We start from the raw sequence: 21,541 nt of genomic DNA, 5'->3' as shown, positions 1-21,541 counted from the left end.
ACCAACTGGTATAGAATCAACCACCCCAAAGTCTGGGACATACCCTCTCCACAAATAAATGCATACTGAAGTGGAGGGGCCAGGGGGAATGGGGCTCAAGCTCAGACAGCAGTTGTGGCAAAGGGATACCTCACAACTCTGGACTGGATGAAAGTCCCTTTCTCTCTCCTTTCCTGGGATCTTTGTGAAATTCCCCTATGGTGTGTATCACGCTGTGTTGGGGTCCCAGGGTTGTGGTTATACTCCCTGAAGCTGCCTTTCTTTGGTGGGTCCAAGTAGTTTGTCCTCTCTCAGCTCCAAGCTGGATGCATTATTTGTTACTGGCCTAATCTCTCCAATGACAAGGTCAATTAAAGTGGAGAACTGAGGAGGAGTAGACTTTCAAGGCTAAGGCCTGTATTTTTCTTGGTAAAACAGAAGACAAGGTCCTTAGCTGAGTGGGAGAGACAGGATAGGGTTTATAGAAAGAAGAGAAGGTTTGGAAGAATCACTATAGAGATAGAAAATCAGTTAGGGAAAATTTATTCATTCATTCATTTATTCAACATTTATTAAGTGCCTACTACATGCCAGGCATACAAAATTAGGCAAAAGATAGTCCCTGAGGGGCTTACAATAGAATGGGGGAGACAACAAGCAAACAAATATATAAAGTAAACTCTTTGCAGGAATAAAATAGGAAATAATTTTTAAAAGGATGGCGCCGGAATTAAGAGGAATTGAGCAAGGCTTCCAGTAAAAGGTTTTAGTTGGGATTTTAGTTGGGATGTAAAGGAAGCCAGGAAGGTCAGTAGCTGGAGCAGAGGAGAGAGAATATTCCAGGCATGGGGGACAGTAAGAGAAAATTCTCAGAGTAGAGAGGTGGATCTTCTTGTTCATGGAATGCCCAGTGGGCTGGTGTCATTGGATAGAAAGAATACCTGGTGAGGAAGTATGGTGGAAGAAGACTGGAAGAGTATAAGGGGGTCTAGATTATGAAGGGCTTTGAATACCAAATAGAGCATTTTGTATTTGCCCCTGGAGGTGACTGGAGTTTATTGAGTAGGGGGATCCTGCATTCTAGGAAAATCACTTTAGTGTCAGTAGAGGTGACCAGGTAAAGCATGGTAGGGGAGGGGGTGGCCTTGGTAAAGTTAGAGTTGGGAGAAGGGAATAAGCATTTATATAACACCTACTATATGTCAGACACTGTGCTAAGTGCTTTTACAAATACAAATATTTTCTCATTTGATTCTCCCACCCCTGGGAGGCAGGTGCTATTATTTCCCCAATTCTATAGATGAGGAAACTGAGGCAGAGGTTAAGTGAATTGCCCAGGGTCACACAGCTAGTAAGTGTCTGAGTCCAGATTTGAACATGGGTCTTCTTGGCTCCAGGCCAGGTGCTCTATTCACTGTGCCACCAGCTAGAAGTGATTCACCCATCACTAACACTTCTACCCGAAGCAAAGATGGTGGGATGCTTGTGTTCTTGGGGGGCGGGGAGGGGAAGAGAATTTGGAACACAAAGTTTTTTATGTTTTTTTGTTTTTGCAGGCAATGGGGGTTAAGTGACTTACCCAGGGTCACATAGCTAGTAAGTGTCAAGTGTCTGAGGCTGGATTTGAACTCAGGTACTTCTGAATCCAGGGCCGGTGCTTTAACCACTGCGCCATCTAGCTGCCCACACAAAGTTTTTTAAATGGATGTTAAAATTGTTTTTACATGTAATTGGTGAAAAATAAAATTCTAAATAAATAAACAAGCAAAGATGATGGGGACTCCATTAAGGGAAAAAAGAATTCTCAGGGACAGGATGCATAAGGTATCCTATGGCCCTACATGATCCTTACATGTCTACCTCATTACCTTTGTACCTTTGAACCAACTTCCCCCAGGGCACGTGTGTGTGTGTGTGTGTGTGTGTGTGTGTGTGTGTGTGTGTGTGTGTAAGGGAGAATGTGCCTCTTGGTTTGGGGAGTGTTTTTATAACTTCTGTCCTCAATAAACATTCCTTTTGTTTTTTGGTTTTTTTTTTTAGTGAGGCAATTGGGGTTAAGTGACTTGCCCAGGGTCACACAGCTAGTAAGTATTAAGTGTCTGAGGCCGGATTTGAACCCAGGTACTCCTGACTCCAGGGCCAGTGCTCTATCCACTGCACCACCTAGCTGCCCCAACATTCCTTTTGTAAAAACTAATCTGTATCAACCGGTTGATTGCTATTGGAAAGCATATCAGATAGGAGTTCAAGAGTGAGAGCATTAGGGGCAGCTAGGTGTCGCAGTAGATAGAGCACCGGCCCTGGAGTCAGGAGTACCTGAGTTCAAATCTGACCTCAGACACTTAACTAGCTATGTGACCCTGGGCAAGTCACTTAACCCCAATTGCCTCAATTAAAAAAACAAAAAGAGTGAGAGCATTAGAAGCCACAACCCCTCCAAGTCATCCCTAGAACTCCGAATGCCTGCCGGGAACTCAACCTTCCAAGGAGTGGGGGTTGAAAGAGTGACCCCAGAAGAGGAAACTGGGAGAGAAGTTAAGTAACTTACCCAGCAAGGGCAAGGTTTGAACCCAGATCTTCCTGAAGCCAAGTCAGACTCTCCATCTGTGGCGCCTGATAACCTTCCTACTAGATCATCTTGCCCCTGCTGTCTCCTTTCTCTTTTCTGTGTAAGTTTCTCTTTCCCACGAGTTATCTTCTCTCAGCTGTCCTGCAACATCCTTCCAGAGAGAACTTGTGACACCACAAGGCCCCCTCTCACCCCCCTTTCTGCCCTCCTCCCTTAGCACTAGACAAGATAAGTCACGAGGCTCCTGACAGTAGTTTTCCATCCGGCTGTCTGAGGTTCCAAACCCCTTGGCCTTGGGGAAATACACTGCTGGTCCGCATGCTCCTTGGCCACCTGTGGGACCCACAGCTGACCTCCACCTAGAGGGAGGAAGTAGAAACTTAGAGAGGCTGTAAAGAATGGGGCCCGCCAGCCCATGGCCAGCGAGAAAGGACTGCTGATTCCCTCAGCCCCTCTCTGCTGTCTATCAATAGTGTGGTTAGAGCAGGGGGACAGTTATGGAGCCAGTAAGATCTGGGTTCAAATGCTACCTATGACACTGCCTGGGGGACAGTGGGCAAGTTACTGTTCTCAGAACCCCCAGGGAACTCTCTAAAACTCCTTGACCCCCTCCTCTGCATGGGGAGCAGGAGATAAACAAAGGGGGAGCATCCCCACAGATGAAACCCCAGATCCCTCTCTCTCCATTGCTTCTCTTTCCCTCCCTCCCCCTCCTCCTCCCTTGCTTTCTCTTTCTCTTTTCCCCTCCCTTCCCCCCTCTTTCTCTCCACCTCTCCTCTCTCTCCCCATCTCTTCTCCTCTCCTCCCTCTCCCTTCTCCCTCCCTCTCCTCTCTTTTTCTTCCTTCCCCCCTCCCTTTTTCCTTCTTTCTCTCTCCCTCCCTCCCACTACCACCCTCCTTCTCTCTCTGTCTCACTAGTCAACCAGCATTTATTAAGGGTCAACTATGTGCCAGGCACTGTGTTAAGTGCTAGAGATACACACAATCTAATGGGGAAGACAACACAAAACAAGTGTGTTCTAACAAGCCATAGACAGAATAAAGTGTGAATGATTATCCGAGGAGGGGGCACTCCCATTAAGGGGGATCAGTAAAGGCTTCCTGTGGAGTGTGGGATTTTAGGTGGGAAGTAAAGGAAGACAAAGGGCAGAGATGAGAAGAGAGGGCATTCCGGGCAGGGGTCCGTCTGGAGCAGGGGCAGCTCGGTGGCACAGTGGATAAAGCACCGTCCCTGGAGTCAGGAGCACCTGAGTTCAAATCTGACCTCAGACACTTACTAGCTGTGTGACCCTGGGCAAGTCATTTAACCCTCATTGCCCCCCCCCCCAAAATGCTTGGAGCTGAGAGATGGAGGGTCTTATGCAGGAAATAGCCAGGAGGCCAGTATCACCGAGTCTAAATGTACTTGGGGGGAGGAGGATGTTTAGAAGGACTTTAAACGCCCCATTAGATTGTGGGCTCCTTGAGGGCAGGATCACTGAGAGCCTTCGTTCTCTGAATCTGAGTTTATTTTGTACTGATTGATCCGCGTACGCGTTGCGTGTCTCCCTCCTCCCTTCTCTAGAAGAGATGGCTGGGGCTGTGTCCAGGTATTCTGCTGGCTCTTCCGCCTTCTGCTCAGCTTCAGCAGGCAGAACTGGGAGCCACGGCTGGTGGAGGAGGAGGAGAGGACTAGGGCTGAGCGGAGACTGGTTAAGCCTGGATGGAGGGTGAGTTAGAACTTTCCAAGACAGGCTGAGCTGCCTGGTGAAGAAGGGAACGACCATCCGTGCTCCAAGGAAGGCAGGATAACCTGCCAGGGTCCCTTCCTGGAATTTTGGGGCTCGTTACATTCCCCCCCCCAAGCAGTTCTAGGCCCCATGGGTGGGGCTGCCTCAGCCCGGGAGACTGCGAGCCTGGCCTTGGCCCAGAAAACACAGGGACACGTCGGTCCGGGGCCTCACGAGGTTCGCTTGCCGCGTCCCCCAGCCTGAAGGAGGTCCCGAAAAGGGACCAGAAAGGGTCAGGCTTGACTCGGAGAGGAAAGAAGCCCGCGCTAAGCCAGCCTTGGGCGGCAAGAGCTCAGATGCGTTTCGGGGGAGCCCCCAGCAGTTCTAGGGGAGCCCGGTATGGACTCGCCTCAGCACCTGGAGAAGCCCTGCAGGTCCAAGCTCCCAGCCCCTCCCAGCCCCAGGCTGAGCCCTCCCACCAGAGCGCAGAGTCCTCCCAGCCCCACCCTCGGCTGGGCTGACCTCCTCAGACCCAGGCACCCCGCACGGCCGGGGGTCGGTGCTTTTAAGTCTTTGGACATCAAAGAACCCATTTGGCCCGACATAGAGGCTCAGGCGGTCTTTCTTCTTTATTTTTCTTTGTTTAAAATAAAAACAATACGCTCTCCCTTCATTTAAGAAAAATAGCTTCCCTTTCCCTGTGGATCAGCAGTGACCCCAGCAAAGGGTGATTCCAATCCCTCGGATTGGCCACTGGGTGACGAGGTGGGGTGGGGGTGCAGAGAAGCCCAGGCTTCCTGGAAACCCCTCCGGGCTCTGACCCTCCCCTCCCCCCCAGTCTGCTTCCTTCAGTGTCTTCAGAGTGAAGAATCCCCTGGGAATGGCAAGAGTCAATTAGGCTCAGGTTTCTGGGGATGGGGGGGGGGGTCTTCCCCTACCCTCTTAAGTTTAGTCCCGGTTGGCTCTGATCCCAACCAAGCTTCTCTCAGAGTGTATAAGGTGGGCGGGCAAAGGTTCTGCTGAAATCCGGCATTCTGAGAAGCTAAGACTGGAAGCTCCCAGCGGGCAGGGACTAGCTCTGCCCTGTTTCACATCTCCCCCCCTGGAAAGGCCTGGCTCAGAGTTGGAGGAGGAGGTGGGGGGTGTTCAGTAATGATTGGCTGAATGAGTGGTGGACCTGACTCTGGCATCTAATTAGGGTAGTGAATGGGGAGGCAGTGGGGAGAGCTCAGCAGGAAGCCCCATGCACTCTTTCTCCACCTTCAACCCCCATTGAGTCTTCAATGAGTGTGTGAAGGATGGGTGTGTGTGAATGAACAGAAAGAGAAAGAGGCATATGGGTTGGCCACACACACACTCCTCAATGTTTCTCTAGCTGGTAACCCTTTACTTCAAGAGTGAAGCATCCTGGGAAAGTGGTTTTCTGGGGAAGGGCTGTAACAAAAGGGGCCAGATTTGTTTGGGGAAGAATCCAAGAACTGTCTCTTCAATCCAAAAAGCTTATTCTCTGATGTCTCGACAGCCTAAGAGCTGCCTCATAAGCCCAGATGGGCTTGGCCCAAAGATGTCTTTGCAGGCGCTCAGTGGGTGGCTTCCATCTGTGCCAAAGACCAAACAAGCAGCAGCAGAGCTCAAACTATAGCAAATGAGAGCTTGGTTAGATGCAAGGCCCACGTGGCTGGCAGGCCTGTGGTCAATCCCCAGAAAACGACTTGGGGGGACCTGTAAGAGCAGGAAGGTCCCTCCCTCCCAGCACAGCCTCAGTGAGGGCTTTCCCTGAGTCGAGAGGATGGATGAGTCTCAGGCTTGGGAAACAGAGTTGGGTCTGGGGCCTTCAGGGCAGTCTGGACCAGGGGCCCATCTGTTCATGGAGCCATCTCTTACTCCTTGGTTCTACAGAGTCCTCCCTGGGGGAGGAATGGTGGCACAGACACCCCCCACTGTTGTAAAATATTGTTCACTTACTGCCCCATCCGCACAAGGCCCTCAGCTCTGACACATGAAGCTGGGAGCTACAGAAGAATACACACCACACACACACACACACACATACACAGAGGCCCCCACACATGGGCCAGGCAGCCCTCAGCTCAATGCCTAGCACATGGTAAATGCTTCTCGACTTCACTCACAGCCCCTGGAAGGCGGGTGATCTCTCAGGTCACACTCAGGCCCTCCTGGCTCTGGCCCCTACGCTGTCTGAGAACTTTTGGTTCTAATTCTACCCCTATGTCAGGGATCTCCCCAAGGCTGCTCAGGGGCCTCGTCCAGCTTGGGGTGAGGGTGGGGGAGGACTCCCTAAGGAGATTTCAGACTCATGACACCCTCCTGCCCAGCGATTTCTGAAACATTTCCCTTTTCTGTCCATCTTTCTTCTGGGTCCTTTTGGAGACACTTCCTGAGGGAGAGAGTGTGGGCAGACTCTGGAAGATGAGAACTGGCATTTGGAGGGCTTCAGAGGAGGGGCACCAGAGGAGCAGAGTGGTGGTGGGTCTCTCCACAGCCACAGTCATGGGCGGTTGCCTATTCCCCACCAAGGTCCCAGGGGCTCCAGGCCAAAGGTCAGCATCTTCCCCAGGCAGTTGGGGGCTCAGTGACAGATCCTCTCTGTCATCTCTCTCTGGAACATCAAAAGTATGAAGAAGGTCAGGACTGAGGATCCAGAAGGCCCTTCTCTCCCCCCACCCCCACCCCAGTACAGTCTTCCTTGTATCTGGGGCAAGTCTCCACTGAGCTCTTAGGTCTTCATGAAGGTTTGGGGCAATAAAATGGTAACGGGAAGGATCCCTGTATAATAAGACCAATCTCTGCCTCCCCATCTATCTCGCTGGCACAATCAGAATTTTGTGCATTAGGCTTTTTGTCATTTTTTGTTTTCGTGGGGCAATGAGGATTAAGTGACTTGCCCAGGGTCACAGGGCTAGTAAGTGTCAAGTGTCTGAGGCTGGATTTGAACTCAGGTCCTCCTGAATCCAGGGCCAGTGCTCTATCCACTGAGCCACCTAGCTGCCCCTACATTGGGCTTTCTTAAGCCCAAGACCATCAAGCCCCAAATAGAGTGGCCAAAGACGTGAGGCTATGGGGCCTCCCACCACAAAACCACAACATGGACAGGACTGAAGAGGTGGACCACACTGCCCTCAGTAGGCAAGAAAATGGCCTTGAGAGGAAGGATGGTGCAATGCCCACAGAAAAGAGGGCAGAGCCTTTCCAGGACAGGGCTCCTGTGTGACCCAAAGCCTGGATATGAAGACATGGAGCCTTAAGGCAGGAGAGCCAGGTTCAAAGCCTGGCTCTGATACTCACTAGCGCCATGACCCTGGGCAAGTCACTTGGGCTCTTGGGCCTTGGTTTCCTTCTCCATGAAATGGGGATAATAATGGGGAATGGTTTGTAAGCCTTTAGGCCCTGGACAAATGGACACAGTGGGCAGGGAGGCAGGAGGGTCTGCGAGCAAGACCTGAGACCCATCTTACCAGTGGCTCCAGCTCCCGGTGGTCCACAAGGCTGAACTCCTGGATAAAATAGTAGAAATGCTTGTAGCAGGTGTTGACGTGGGCCTCTGCGCCCATCGCGATGATGCCATCAAAATGGTGGATGTAGACATGGACAAAGACCCGGAAAAGGCGGGTCAGGATCTTGGTGCACACTTGCTGGAAGTTCTTGGGGAAGGGGACTCCTGCATGTGGGGGAAAAGGATTTGACTCAGAATCTAGATTCCGGGATCTGCGTTCCCAGATATCTAGGCCCCTGAACATACAGAACCTTAGACATCTGGACCCTTGGACATCTAGATAGTTGGACCCTAGACATCTGAACCCTAGACATTAAGACTCTAGGACATCAAGGCCTCTGGACATAGGGACCTCTGGGTCCTGGGATATTCAGACCCCTGGACACTGGGACCCTGTACAATAGTCTCCTCAGGGGCACCCCGTCCCCATTTCCAAGCTCATTTCCCTGAAGAAGAGCCAGGACACAAGGGGCCTTTGCCCCATTGTGAAGAAAGAGAAGAGGTTGAAATTCATCTCCCCTTTATGCCTCACTCTGGGGTCGTGCCCTGAGTCTCCCCGCCGGGTGCACCACTTCCTGCCCCTCTGATCCTGCCTTCACTTTCATTCTGAGAGCAGAAAATGGCATTCAAAGCTCTCTGTAATCTGGCAGCACCCCACCTCATTCCATCACCCTCCTCCACACACTGTGCTCCTGCCAATGAGGAAGGTGCCCTCACCCATCCTCAATCCCACCTCTAGGCCTTTGCTTAGGTAATTAGTTCCATAAAGTCCTCCTTTTCTGTCTTTCCCAGATCAGTTCAGTTCAATGCAATCAATATTTATTGAGTGCCTACTGCATGCTAGACTCAGAGAAGCCAAACATGGAGTGGTTTCTGCCTGTGAGGAGCTTACATTCTCATCTTCCAGTCTTCCAAGCCCCCAGGAAGCCTCCTTTGCTGGTTCCCCACACTTCTGGCATCTTCCCTGCTAGACTGCACGTCACGCTGCATTTGTCCTCTTGAACTAGATAACATCATGTGGACTGCTTCCTGAGTGTCCCCCTCTTAGACTATGAGGGCCACCAGGACAGGGCCTGGGCCAGAAACTTTATGTCCTCATCTATCCCCAAGCACAGGTCTCTCCATATAGTAGGCACCATATATCTTAATAAAGTGGCGTTGAATTGAACGGTCAAGCTTCCTCCCTTCGTGTTGTTCAGTCATTTTCAGTCGTGTCTGACTCTTTGTGACCCCATTTGGGGTTTTCTGGACAGAGATACTCCAGTTCATTTTTCAGATTAGGAAACTGAGGCAACCAGGGTTAAGTGACTTGTCCAGGGTCACACAAGTAGCTGCCCCTACTCCTCCCTTTATCCCTGATGCCAAATGGTGACATAACCAGTGATTCTACTCAATATTGGGAAAGATTTTCTAATACTCTAAGCAGTGTGGGCAGCCTTCTCAGGTAGTGAGCTCCCTGTCATGGGAGATATGCAAATAGAGGCTGGATGGCCACCTGTTGGAGATGATGTAGACAGGTTTTTCACTGGAAGTAGATGACTTAAGAGGTCCTTTCCGAAGGGTTCTGTTGTCTTACATATAGGCAATTACACCCATATTTTCCAAGAGAACAATGTTATCTTAAAGGTGTGGCATGGAATATGCATATGGAAAAGGGGAGGGTCGGAGTGGCTGATAGAGGCCTATGATTGGTTCAAGGGGAGTGTGAACCAAGACAGGAAGGGAGGCAAGAATGTTGTGGCAAGGGCCCCAAAACTACCTAGCATGTAGTCTGGAAAAAAAGAAAAAAAGGCTTGGGGATGACTTTCTGGAGGAGGGAGGGATCCAGGGGAGAAGGAGTGACCAGTTCAGCCACCAGAGGCTGGGAAAAAGACCATCTCTACCTGTACCTGGAACCTAATCATTGTGGGGTTTGCTTTCCCCCAGTGACTGGGATTATCCAGCCTGGGTAAGGGAGACAGCGTAACGTAGACACTAGTCATATGGGACACCTGACACAGCAGGGTCTTGAGGCCACGTTGTGTATCTGTAATTCACTGACCCATAGGAGCTTCTACTCTGGTGTGGATGGGAGGTGGCTCTCAAAGGCTCTGCCAGGGGTCCAGAAGCTCTGGTAGACCTTACCAAGCTGGAGAGACTTTGCGTTAAGGCCCAGAGATGGAGCAGGACTATTGTCTGAGGTCAGAATCATGGAATCTGAGAGTTGGAAGGGACCCATCCAGAAAGAAAGCTCTACTTTACCATCCCAGACAAGGGACTGTACAGCCTCTGCCAAAAGACCTTCAAGGAGGGGAAGCTCACCACCTCCTGAGATAGCCCAATTCACTTTAGTAAGTTCCTGAGATAGCCCAATCCACTTTAGTAAGTTCCTGAGATAGCCCAATCCACTTTAGTAAGTTCTTCCTGACTAAATTGGCATCTTTGCAGCACCCTCTTTCCCTCCATTGTTCCTAGTTCTGAACTCTGGGACCAAATAAAACAAGACTAATCCTTCCTCAATATTATATCCCTTTAGGAGGCAGAAAGCTGGGAAACAATTTTTGAGGCCAGTGCTTCTGATAAAGGCCTCATCTCTAAAATATATAGGGAATTAAATCAAATTTATAAGAATCCAAGTCATTCCCCAATTGAGAAATGGTCAAAGGATATGAACAGGCAGTTTTCTGATGAAGAAACCAAAGCTATCTATTCCCATATGAAAAAATGCTCTAAATCTCTAATGATTAGAGAGATGCAAATTAAAACAACTCTGAGGTACCACCTGACACCTATCAGATTGGCTAAAATGACAAAAAAGGTAGATAATAAATGTTGGAGAGGCTGTGGGAAAATTGGAACACTAATGCATTGTTGGTGGAGCTGTGAGCTGATCCAACCATTCTGGAGAGCAATTTGGAATTATGCCCAAAGGGCGATAAAGCTGTGCATACCCTTTGACCCAGCAATCCCACTTTTAGGTCTTTTGCCCAAAGACATCATGGAAGGGGGAAAGGGACCCACATGTACAAAAATATTTATAGCTGCTCTTTATGTGGTAGCAAGGAATTGGAAGTTGAGGGGGTGCCCATCAATTGGGGAATGGCTGGACAAGTTGTGGTATATGAATACAATGGAATACTATTGTGCTGTAAGAAATGATGAGCAGGAAGAGTTCAGAGAAACCTGGAGGGTCTTACGTGAGCTGATGATGAGTGAGATGAGCAGAACCAGAAGAACATTGTACACAGTATCATCAACATTGAGTGTTGATCTACTGTGATGGACTATATTCTTCTCACCAATGCAATGGTACAGAAGAGTTCCAGGGAACTCATGATAGAAGAGGATCTCCAAATCCAAGAAAAAAAAAGAAAGAAAGAACTGTGGAGTATAGATGCTGATTGAACCATATTATTTCTTTTGTTTTGGGTGCTGTTGGTTTTTTTTTTTCTTTCTATTTTGAGGTTTTGCATCACTGCTCTGATTCTTTCTCTTGTAACAGGATTAATGCAGAAATAGGATTAATGTTATTATGTGTGTATATATGTGTGTGTGTATATATATCTATATCTATATCTATATGTATAGATATAGATATATAGATATAGATATATATATATATATAACCTATATCAGATTACCTGCTGTCTAGGGGAGGGGGGAGGGAGGGGTGGGAGGGAGAAAAACCTGAAATTGTAAAGCATGTATAAACAAAAGTTGAGAACTATCTTTACATGTAATGGAAAAAATAAAATACCTCATACAATAAAAAAAAAATATTATATCCCTTTAAATACCAAAGACAGCTCTCATATCCTCTCCAAGCCTTCTCCAGGTTAAACATCTCCAGTTCCTTCAACAGATCCTCCTAAGACATGGGCCCAAGGCCATTCCCCATCTAGGCAACTGATCAACTTCTTAAATTCCCAGAAATGAACCGAGTCTTCCAAAGGAGTCCTGACCCAGGCAAAGAGCTGATCCCAGATCTCCTAGCCCTCTATCACCCTGTCAGGAAGCTCCTCACAGAGCCAGTGCTGCAAAGCACCCTGGGAAGTCACTAAGAGGCCACCTGAGAGTCCAGAGGAGACAAACACCTCAACCAAGGGTACAAGGCAATGACAAGCAAAGGCAGAATTTGAACCTACATCCTCTGACTCCAAATTCGACCTTCTTCCCACCACTGGGCTGCACCCCTGCCCTGGGCCTTTGGTTCTCTAGGATAGCTATGGCTTCGTCCCCCTCTGGCCTCTGCCATTTCCAAACCTTCTCAAGGTCTCCCTGAGACCCCAAGCTCTCCCTCCCCCAGGCCTTCTCCAGCCCTGAGGGGGAGGGTTGCTTCTTGAGGACCTGAGTGGACAGACCTCTCAAAGCGGGAGGGAACCTCCAAGTTCTCCTGGGCCCACCTCCTTCTCAAGGTGGGACCCCCAGGGAGTCACCCAGCCTCTGATGGAACACCTTTCATCTTAGGGAGCGCTTACTGGGAAAGCCCGGGCCAGTTCCGTGCTCTTGCCAACCAATATGAAGGCCAGGACCTGGGGAAAGGGAGTTTTTCCGTGCCCGTGCCAGAGTGCGAAGGGCTTACATCAGCACTGAGTCTACAGAGCACTGGGAGATTCCATTCCCCAGGAGGGAGCTGGGCCAGGCAGAGAAGGGGGCTGAGGCCCCACAAGCTGTAAGGCCTCTGGTATCTTCCTTGATCCATCCTCCCCCCACCCTTCCCGCCGTCACCCCTCCCCCCCACCCAGCAGACTAAGGTCAGGGTCTCAGCAAAGGGGGGGTGGCAGCCTGAGGCCAGAGGCCCAGCGTCTGGGCTGAGGAGATAAGATGAGACCCCTCCCCCCACCCTGTCTCCTACCCAGAGACTGTCTCTTGATGTCACAGTGCTGTCCTCAAGGAGTTCCCTAGAGTCCCAGCTCTAGGTCTCTCTAAGACCCCCGAAGACCAGAGGCTCAGCCCATGGATTCCAGAGCTGTGTCCCCACCCAGTCCAGGGCTCCCTGAGGGCAGGGTCCAGTCTGTCCCCCTCCTCTTCCTCCCCCCACAGGGCTTCCCGATGCCCTGCTCTTTGCCTCCCTCTCACGACAAGCCGGGGTACTCACCCACTTGGGTGGGGAAGACATCTTCATTGTTGATGAGTCCCTCGATCCAGTCCATGAGCAGCGACATGTAGCGGGGCGCGGGCAGCTTGGCGGGCCGCCGGTACTGCTGCTCATCCTGCCAGCGGTACTCGTAGCGAGGGCCGCCCGACATCACAGGGCAGCTGGCCTCTGTGCAGCACTCGCCCATGGTGCCATAGATGAGGTTGATGCGATTGAAGAAGTCCACTACGTGCACCGCCAGCCAGTCATTGATGCTTTCACCGGGAGGCAGCCGCACCACGGCCCGCAGGTCCAGGCCAGACTTCAGCGAGGCCTGCGCCTTCTTGTAGAGCTCAAAGCGCTCAGTGCCTGGCTCAAAGCGCTTCCGCGGCCGGAATGTCTTGTCCTTGTTGAACACCTGCTTCAGGCACAAAGCCATGGCTGGGGGCCAGGCAAGGTGGCCGCAGCTGGTCTGGCCTAGGAGAGATAGAAGAGCTGTGAGTGGCTAGCCCTGTCCTCGGGACACACTCATCATGGCCCTGCACCCGGGCAAAGACTTTGCAACCTGCTGGAGCCTCAGTTTCCTCATCTGTAAAACGTGGGGATTGGGAACGATGGTCCCAACCATCTCTGGATCTCTGAGCCGAGGGTATTGTTCCTGCCTTTTTTTCACACTGTTTCGGAAGCTGGAAGGAATGTCTGCCTTCCCCCCACACCCCTTCTTGCAATCCTGCCCATCTTTCCAAGTCCAACCCAAATACCCCCTCCTACAGGAAGCTTTCCCGATTCAGTCCACACTTGGCATTTATGAAGGCACTCCTGTGTGCCAAGCACTCATAGCCTGCCCGCCCCAAACTTCTCCCAGCAGCTTCCTGAGCCCTCGCTGATGCCCTCAGTGTGTCATGTGGAGTGCTGTCGAATGTGGGAAGAGGCCGGGCAGACCCTGCTAACTGAGCTCCATGAGGGGGAGGCCCGGGCTGGCTTTAATGGAAACTGCATCCCCCAGCCCCTGCCCCAGGCCACGGGCTCCACGCCTTCTCCATTTCCCCTATGCTCTATTGGAGCTGAGGACCAGGCCCAGCCAGCCCCCCTCACCCAGGGCCGGCCTGCCTCGATGCAGAAACTCCCTGGGCATTGTCTTTCTTGGAGAACAAGAATTTACTCAGCTCTGCTAGCAGGCCAGTTCCTGAGGCAGGGGGCTGGACACGGTGGCCTTGTTAACCACAGCTGCCCCATGCTTCGTGTTGGTCGGCAACGGGTCACTTCCTCCTGGATATCCCATCGTCTGTCCGGCCTGGGGATTCCCAGGGCACGGGGGAGGGACGTTTCTGCCCAAAAAGCTCTTTCCGGTTTTTCTGGCTGAAAGAGGAAAGAGACCAGCAGGATGTGTGGGCTGTAGGCTGGGGAGGTGGGGGGGAGAAAGGAGGGGCCACCCCCCTAGACTGACAGGGGCAGCCACAGAGGGGAAGGACTAAGCCAGTTGGCTCTCCAATTTCGGGAGTGGGGAGGGGGGAAGGATGGACTTCCTCACCCAGGAAGACTTGAATTCAGCTAAAGTGTGGCTCTGGGGCGGGGGACGGGGCATCAGGCATCACCCATTCCTGCCAAGGGAGCAGCTGGCTGCCTGGGCAGGGAAGGAGACAGGAACCATCTGTTTGTCCCCAGAACTGGAGGAGAGGGCGCAGATACAGTAGGGCACAACCTAGTCCTCGAATCCCTGACATCACATCTCCTACAAGTGGTCGTTCAGCATCTGCTTGAAGCCCTCGAAGGAGAGGGACCCCGCTATCTCTCCATCATGCTGGAGAGAGCTCTTGTTGTGGGGAAGTTCTTCCTGGCTGAGCCCCTGCTCCTGGTTCTGGCTCTGGGGCCAAGGAGAACAAAGCTCATCTGTCCTCTGAGATATGGCAGCTCTCCAGATCCATGGAGGCATCTCTCACGCTCCCCCTGAGTCTTGTTTCAGGAGGTTTCACCCTGGAGACTCCAGTGAAACAGGTGTGGCAGACGCATGCCCTTCACCTAGACACTCCACTTCTCTGTGGTGCCCCCAGCTGAGCACAAGCCTCCCCTGGCAGCCGGACCAGAGGGACTCTCCCTTCCTCTGTCCCACTTCAGGAAAGCCTGAGATCACCTTCACTTTCTTGGCTGTTATGCCACACTGCTGACTCAATCCTGATAAGACTTGGACCCTGCCCTCCCTCACTCTTACCCCTTTTAGCACTGTACCCTTTCGACACCTGCAGATTTGACGTGTCCAGGATTCATCATTGAGCACTTACAGGGCCCTACTCTTGTGGGGCTGCCATAGCATATGTTACTCTCTGTGGGGGTGGACAGGCTGGCAGGGACATCCTGTCTCTCCCAGCCTGTGAGTTCTCTGAGCAGGGATCGATCACAGGCTCCATGCTTATCCAAAGGGACCTGGTTTCACATGAACTAAAATTGTCCTCTGGCCTCTGTCAACTGTTTCAGCCCTATGTTGGGTTAGTGGTGGGGGTTGGGGGAGCAAGAAAATGGATGACTCTGCAGAAGCTTTATGTAGACACAGCTGCTGACTCTGGGTCTGGACAATTCACTTCCCTTACATATCAAAGGCTGACCCATTTAAACGTCTCTACCCACCCAGTCCCCCTCCCATCCCGGCCCATATTCTCAGGCCTAGGGAGGACACAGAGCCAGTTCATGTTGATCAGAATCCAAGCACCCATTTCCCTTCAAACTTAACCACCCCATACCTTCCAACACTCACATTTTTCTCTGCAAATGACCTATAAAACACTTCACAACCTGGTTCTTTCCTAACTTTCTAATCTTACTCATTACTCCCTCTCATGCACTCAACCATGCAGCTACACCAGCATTCTTGCTGATGCTCAAACAGAACACTCTATTTCCCACCTCCTTGCCTTTGCATGGGCTGTCCCTCATGCCTGGGATGCTGTCCCTCCTCACGTAGGCTTCCTAGTTTCCTTCAAGACAGCTCAACCAGGGACTTTTCATTCTGGTCTCTGTACTGTGTGCCTTACACATAATAGGTACTTAATCAATTGCGTAGAATAATAATTAATAATAATAATAATAACTCAAGTGTCTCCTCCTGCACACACCCATGACTGCTAGTCCTTCCCCTCTCCGATTACCTTTCCCCAAATCGATAGCTTACGGGTACCTCCTAATTTATGTTGTTTCCCTTATTAGGAGCTCCTTGAGGGCAGGGATGGGTTTTTTGCACAGCTCCTGGCATATAGTAGGTGCTTAATAAATGCATGTTGCTTGACTGTCAGTCCAGAGTATACTTTCTCCATCCTTGTCTTACACCTTCCACCTTCAAAGCAGAGGACGGACATGGGATAAGAGCTAGCAGCAGCTGGCACATTGGCAGTTGTCCAGGAGGCCCGGCCAGAGAGGACCAGGGAAAGGAAATGGCATTGAAGGCCCTTCACAATTGGCTTCTAGTCTGACTTTCCAGCCGCGTTTCCCTGACTTCCCTTCACACACTCTGTATCCCAGCCAAACCTGACCCTACACCTTCCACTTCCATGCATCTGAACAGGCTGGTGGGCACGCCTGGACTGCCTCCCTCTTCCTCAAGTCTCCTCTAGGAAGTTTGGCAGGAGGGGGCAGGGGCTTGGCCAGCTTCCTCTGAAGAGCCTGTTCTCCTCTCTGAGACCTCTTCTCTCAGGGATGTGGGTTCTGTGATGCCCGGGGAGATAGGCAGAGGAAAGGGGCTGACTCACCCATGCAGAGGCTGGGGATTGGTCAGGGGCTCAGCCCACTCTGCTCCTTCTTCTCTGAGGAGGGGGCCCCAGGGCACGGTTCTCCTCAATCTAATGCAGCAGGGGTGTGGGAACCCTCAGGCTGGTCACTCCCAAGGGATACCCCGGGCCTCCCCTGGGTTGCTGGGGCCTCAGCAATGCTCTAAGCAAGCCAAGCCCTCAAAACCTGGTTGGTTTGTTGTTGTTTTTCTTTCTGTAGGGTCTTAGTGACTCAGGCTGGGAGTGTGGGGGTGGGTCTTCTCCACTGGTGGCTTCCTCTCATACCTTAGAGCTGAAAGGGTCCTAGGGAATGGCCTTGTCTGGCCCCTTCTCCTGAGGAGGGCACACAAAGATTAACAATCATTCTCACTTTCCTGAGGAGTGTGGCTAGGGAGTGTTGGAACTGGGTTTAAAATCAGCTCATCTATCCATCCCACTGCACTGCCTCTCAAAGTCCGTCCGTCTGTCTGTCTGTCACACACACACACACACACACACACACACACACACACCCCTTCCTCCCAAGCAGAGCCGCTCTTTAAGATACAATCCTAAAACCCTCCCCTCTCCTCTTGTGCTTCTATCCCAAGAAAGGGCGCCCCAGGGAGACAAATCCATGACAGAAACCCACCCTGGGCAATCTCTGATTCTCCTCTAACTCAGGACCGGGCCTGTTGGGTCAGCAGGAGCCAGCTCTGTCTTCCCTGAGCCCCTGGAGAGAGTCAGGAAAAGTCCACTAATGAAGGACCAGAGACCGAACCTTGTGGGGAGCAGGGAAAGGTCCTAGCCAAGTGAGCCCTAAGGGGTCTCCAAAAAGAGAAGTTGCCTTCCTGCCCGGAGCAGAGGGACTATACATTAATTACAGTGTGCAGGACTAACGCGGGCTTTGGGGAAGCCCTGGTGTGACCACTTGGAGGGATGCCTTGTTGCCTCTTTTTTCCCCGGGCTTTCAGAGGTCGGGCAGTGTCAGTTGCTTTGAGTAAGGCCACATCTGGGGTGATGGCGAGGGGGCAGGAGAATGAATGGGGTGAACTTTCTAGAGTGAAGAGGGAAGAGGAAGCAAGGACAGGAGTTGGGAGCCTGCCTGCTCATTTCTCTGAGGCTCTGGGGTGAACAAAGTACTTTCCCCATAGACCCCCCCCCAGAAGGGAGAGTGTGAAGACTAATTGTCTCCATCTTACATCAGAAAAAACTGAGGTACTAAGCGGGAAAGCTGCCCATCAGCATTAGAAATCAGCCTCTTTCCTGACTCCTAGTCCAGTGCTGACCTCTGGAGGTGACCATTACCAAAGATTGGATTCAGATGAGGAGTTGGGGGGGGGGGCTTGTCCAGAAGCGTTGCTCCTCCCTCCCTCCTGCCCCACCCTTTGGGGGGTAAGTCATTAGCCTCTTTGGGCTTCTCCCAGAAGGGGAGTAGGGGTAAGATTCCACTCCATTGCCTCAGTGGCCCAGAGTCTGTGCACCAGGGGTGAACCCCTGTTCCCCAGCTCCCTGTCCCCCCCACACCCCTGCTAGCTATTCTGGGGGATGGGCTGATGAAGTGGCTCTAGCAGTTTCCAGCTTAGAATAGGCTGCTCCTGTGACCCAAGGCCCAGAGAAGGAGGCACCCCCAGGGCCAGGGCTCTGTTCTTGTCTCTGAAGCCCCAGTGCCCAGGACAGGGCAGGTGCTTGCTGATGGAGGACTGAGGGACCTTGCCGAGGGATCTGGGGCAGGTAGGAGTCTTCCTTAGCCTCAGTGTCCTCCTTTGTAAAATGCAGAAAGCAGGGAGGGCTGCCCCTAGCCCCAGGCCCTCCCAGGATTTAGGTGTGGGCTCAGAGAGATGAGAGAAGAACAGCTCTTTCTCTGCAAATAGAAGAATCGCTGTTTCCGGTCTCCACTGGCTCCTCCCTAGAGTCACAGAATCTCAGAACTGGACTGGGCAGAGACCTCAATAGTATGTGGTCCAACCCATCCAAGAAGGAATCCCCACTGTAACGTCCCAGATCAGTGAGCATCCAGCTTCTGCTCCAACTCTCCCGGGAGGAGGTGCTCACTGCCCCTCCCACTCTGGGACAGCCTCTACACCCCCCTCCCCCAACTGCCCCCTGTTCTGCCCTCCCAGACCAAGGCTGATCCCACACCCCATCCTCCCCAGGACAGCTCTGAGACCTTGGCCCAGGAGGGTTCCAGAGAGGCCCTGCCCCCTCACCTCCCTTTTATCCCTTTCCTCCCCCACCCCCATATACATGCCCCATTGCCAACCCTAAACTCTCCCTGTCTTCTCCATCTCTCCCCCTCCAAGCACTGGCTGCTGGATCTCTGATGTCCTCTGGAGGCTTTTCAGGGCCTCTTTTTTTTGTTTTGTTTTGTTTTTGCAGGGCAATGGGGGTTAAGTGACTTGCTCAGGGTCACACAGCTAGTAAGTGTCAAGTGTCTGAGGCCAGAATTGAACTCAGGTACTCCTGAATCCGGGGCTGGTGCTTTATCCACTATGCCACCTAGCCACCCCCTCGGGGCCTCTTTTGATGAGAAAATCTCAGGCCTGGGAGATAAGAAAGCTGGCCACATGAAGGAGGGCAAGTCTCTCTTCTTGCTTAGCCTCAGTTTCCTCAGGTGTCACATAGATTCCCTGATCTCTTCTGTTCCCTACAGCTATACTATTCACTAGGTAGAGCCAGGCCAGGGTCTGGGGCTTCCCCACTCTAGAAGCTCTGGCAACCCAGGGAAGTCACCCAACATTCTGGGCCTCGGTTTCCCCCTTTGGAAGATGGGGGCCATGAGGCCAGCCTGCCTAAAAGGACTGGGTGAAAAGGAAGCTCTTTCCCCATCACCCATGACTGACTGGCCTCACTCAGGTCTTACCTCCCTGTGCATCGGGTCAATACATCCTACCTTGCCTCGAATCCCAGTCCCTTAGGAAGTTCAGCTGTATAGGTTGGGGGAGGGAGGGCACTGATTTGGGAATCTCCAAGTGTCACTAACTTCCAGTAGGACTCCAGATAAGTCCCTTCCCTCCTAGGTAAAAGGCATTTTCTAAGAGCCAATTGATTTCAGTTGCCTCTAACACCTCCTCCAGGAAGGCTGCCCTGCCCAACCCCACCCACATGAAGTCACTCTGAGTGGGGCGGGCCCTGGAGCTGTACCGGGTCTCAAGGTGATTTACGACTAGCAGGGACCTCAGGTATCATCACATCTGCCTTCGCCCCTCCCCCACTAACATTCCATTTTACGGAGGGACAAACTGAGGCGCAGCCTGGGGCTTAAGAAGCTGCAGTTGGGAGGTAATAAAAAGACAACACTAATCCAAGGTCGCTTTCCCCTCGCGATTTAAGGCTGGCAAGGTTCACGCTAACAGAAGGGAGCTCACCGCAGCCCTAGTGGGCAGGGGTTGTGACCGTGCCCATTCTCCAGAAGAGCCAAGATTGGGATCCAGGGCTTCTGCTCCCCACCTCCGGGCTCCGTCCATTACCCCATCCGCCTCTTGGATCTGAGGCGCTGGGTAAAGCATCTCCTTATTAGAAAGGGGCTTTCCTGAGGGCGGAAGCCTGGATTCCCCCACCCCTGCGCCCGTGACCCTCGCAGAGCCCTCCTCCTTGGCCCCAGTCCTGGGTTCCCCTAGGCGCTAGGTGCCTGGTGCGGCGTCAGCGCCTCCGGGCCCCGGCCAGCCCCTCGAGGAGGGTCCTCGAGGTCCGGCTCCGGACTCCCGGGGCCCGGGCCCCGCCCGGCGCAGTGGGTGCGCTAAGCGCTCGCTCGCTCGCAGGGTCGAGCCAGATTCCGGCGAGGGGCGGGGTCCCGGGGTGGGGAGGGTCACTCACCGGGCACCGGCACTGCCTGCCGTCCGTTCCAGGAGGCGGGCCGGCTGTCCGGCTGTCCGGCTGTCCGGCTGCCCGTGCGCCTGCCTGCCTGTCCGGCTGTTCCTCCGCCCGAGAGCTCGCTCTGTTCCGCGCGGGGCCGGCCGCGGGGCGCGGGAGGCAGCTGCGGCTGCTGTTACAGTTCGCCCAGCCGGGCTGAGGCTCCGGTCAGGGGGATCGGGACCAGCCCCGCCTCTGGCCCCGCCCCCGCCACGCTGCCAGACCTGCCCACGGGCCTCCCGCCCCCATCCTCCGCCCCTCGGCACACGAGCTTTATTCTCGCTCTTCTCAGTGGGCTGCTGGGGGCGACTGCTCCGTGACTGGGCCTGAGACCTGTCTCTGGTCCTAGGCTGAGCCTGGACGCTGGTCCTTGGCCGAGCCCTGAGCCTGGTCCTGATCCTGATCCTGGTCCTGGCCCCAGTTTGAGCCCCATCAATGGTACCAGACTAATGACAACAACAATATTTATATGGTACCTACTTTGTGCCAAGCACTGTTAAGTGCATTTCAAATTATCTCATTTGATCTTCACAACAACCCTGACAGGTAGGTGTTATGATTATCCGCATTTTACAGGTGAGGAAACTGAGGAAAGCTACAGTTAAGTGACTTGCCCAGGGGCACACAGCTAGTAAGTGTCTGAGGTGGGATTTGAACTCAGGTCTTCCTGACTCCCAGACCCAGGTCTTCCTGGGTCCTGTGTGTGCCAATTCTTTGGGCTGGTGTTTTAAGTAGTAAAAGCAGAGGGTAGATCTTGGGGGTGATATCTGTTAGCCATTGGGCCACAGGAGAGCTCCTTCCCTCCCTTTTGTGAGCATCAGGCACCTTCTGTGTCTGAAAAATGGGGCCAAAGATTCTGGCATTTGCTCCCTTCCGGGGACACTGTGAACAGTTTTGCAGAAATTGTATTATTGCCTTCACACACTGCTCCTGAGATCAGGGATCAGGCAGTTGGTGAGGGAGTGTCCAAGGATAGGGAGTCCAGTCCCACCTGGGCCAGCTCTCCCCAGTCAAACCAAGCCTAAAACCCGACATTACTGTAGCATGCTGAGGTTTGCAGAATGCTTGATGTGTGTCATCCCATTTGGTCCTTGCAATGACCCCTGTGAAGTAGGTTTTATGCAAGGG

The 21,541-nt window shown here is 52.5% G+C and overlaps 1 protein-coding gene across 8 annotated transcripts; it reads right to left on the bottom strand.

Moving 5' to 3' along the window:
- Window positions 1–3,451: 3,451 nt before the first annotated feature.
- Window positions 3,452–20,580, bottom strand: MOB3C (MOB kinase activator 3C). 8 transcript variants are annotated; one of them, XM_043963929.1, is made up of 5 exons: window positions 20,378–20,580; window positions 14,359–14,451; window positions 12,849–14,186; window positions 7,734–7,936; window positions 3,452–6,877 (listed from the first exon to the last, which is right to left on the bottom strand). In XM_043963929.1, exons 3-5 carry the CDS (start codon window positions 13,264–13,266, stop codon window positions 6,848–6,850), a joined length of 651 nt encoding a protein of 216 aa, XP_043819864.1. In that variant the 5' UTR covers window positions 13,267–14,186; window positions 14,359–14,451; window positions 20,378–20,580; the 3' UTR covers window positions 3,452–6,847. The 8 variants fall into 8 exon arrangements, with proteins under 8 accessions (XP_043819864.1, XP_043819862.1, XP_043819861.1 ...); XM_043963927.1 differs by lacking the exon at window positions 14,359–14,451; XM_043963926.1 differs by lacking the exon at window positions 14,359–14,451 and having other exon boundaries at window positions 12,849–13,304.
- Window positions 20,581–21,541: the final 961 nt, after the last annotated feature.

This window comes from Dromiciops gliroides, chromosome 4, assembly GCF_019393635.1.
Source record: "Dromiciops gliroides isolate mDroGli1 chromosome 4, mDroGli1.pri, whole genome shotgun sequence".
Classification (NCBI taxonomy): Eukaryota; Metazoa; Chordata; class Mammalia; order Microbiotheria; family Microbiotheriidae; genus Dromiciops; species Dromiciops gliroides.
Note: the sequence above shows the minus strand (reverse complement) of the source record. Positions and strands in the feature narration are given on the sequence as shown.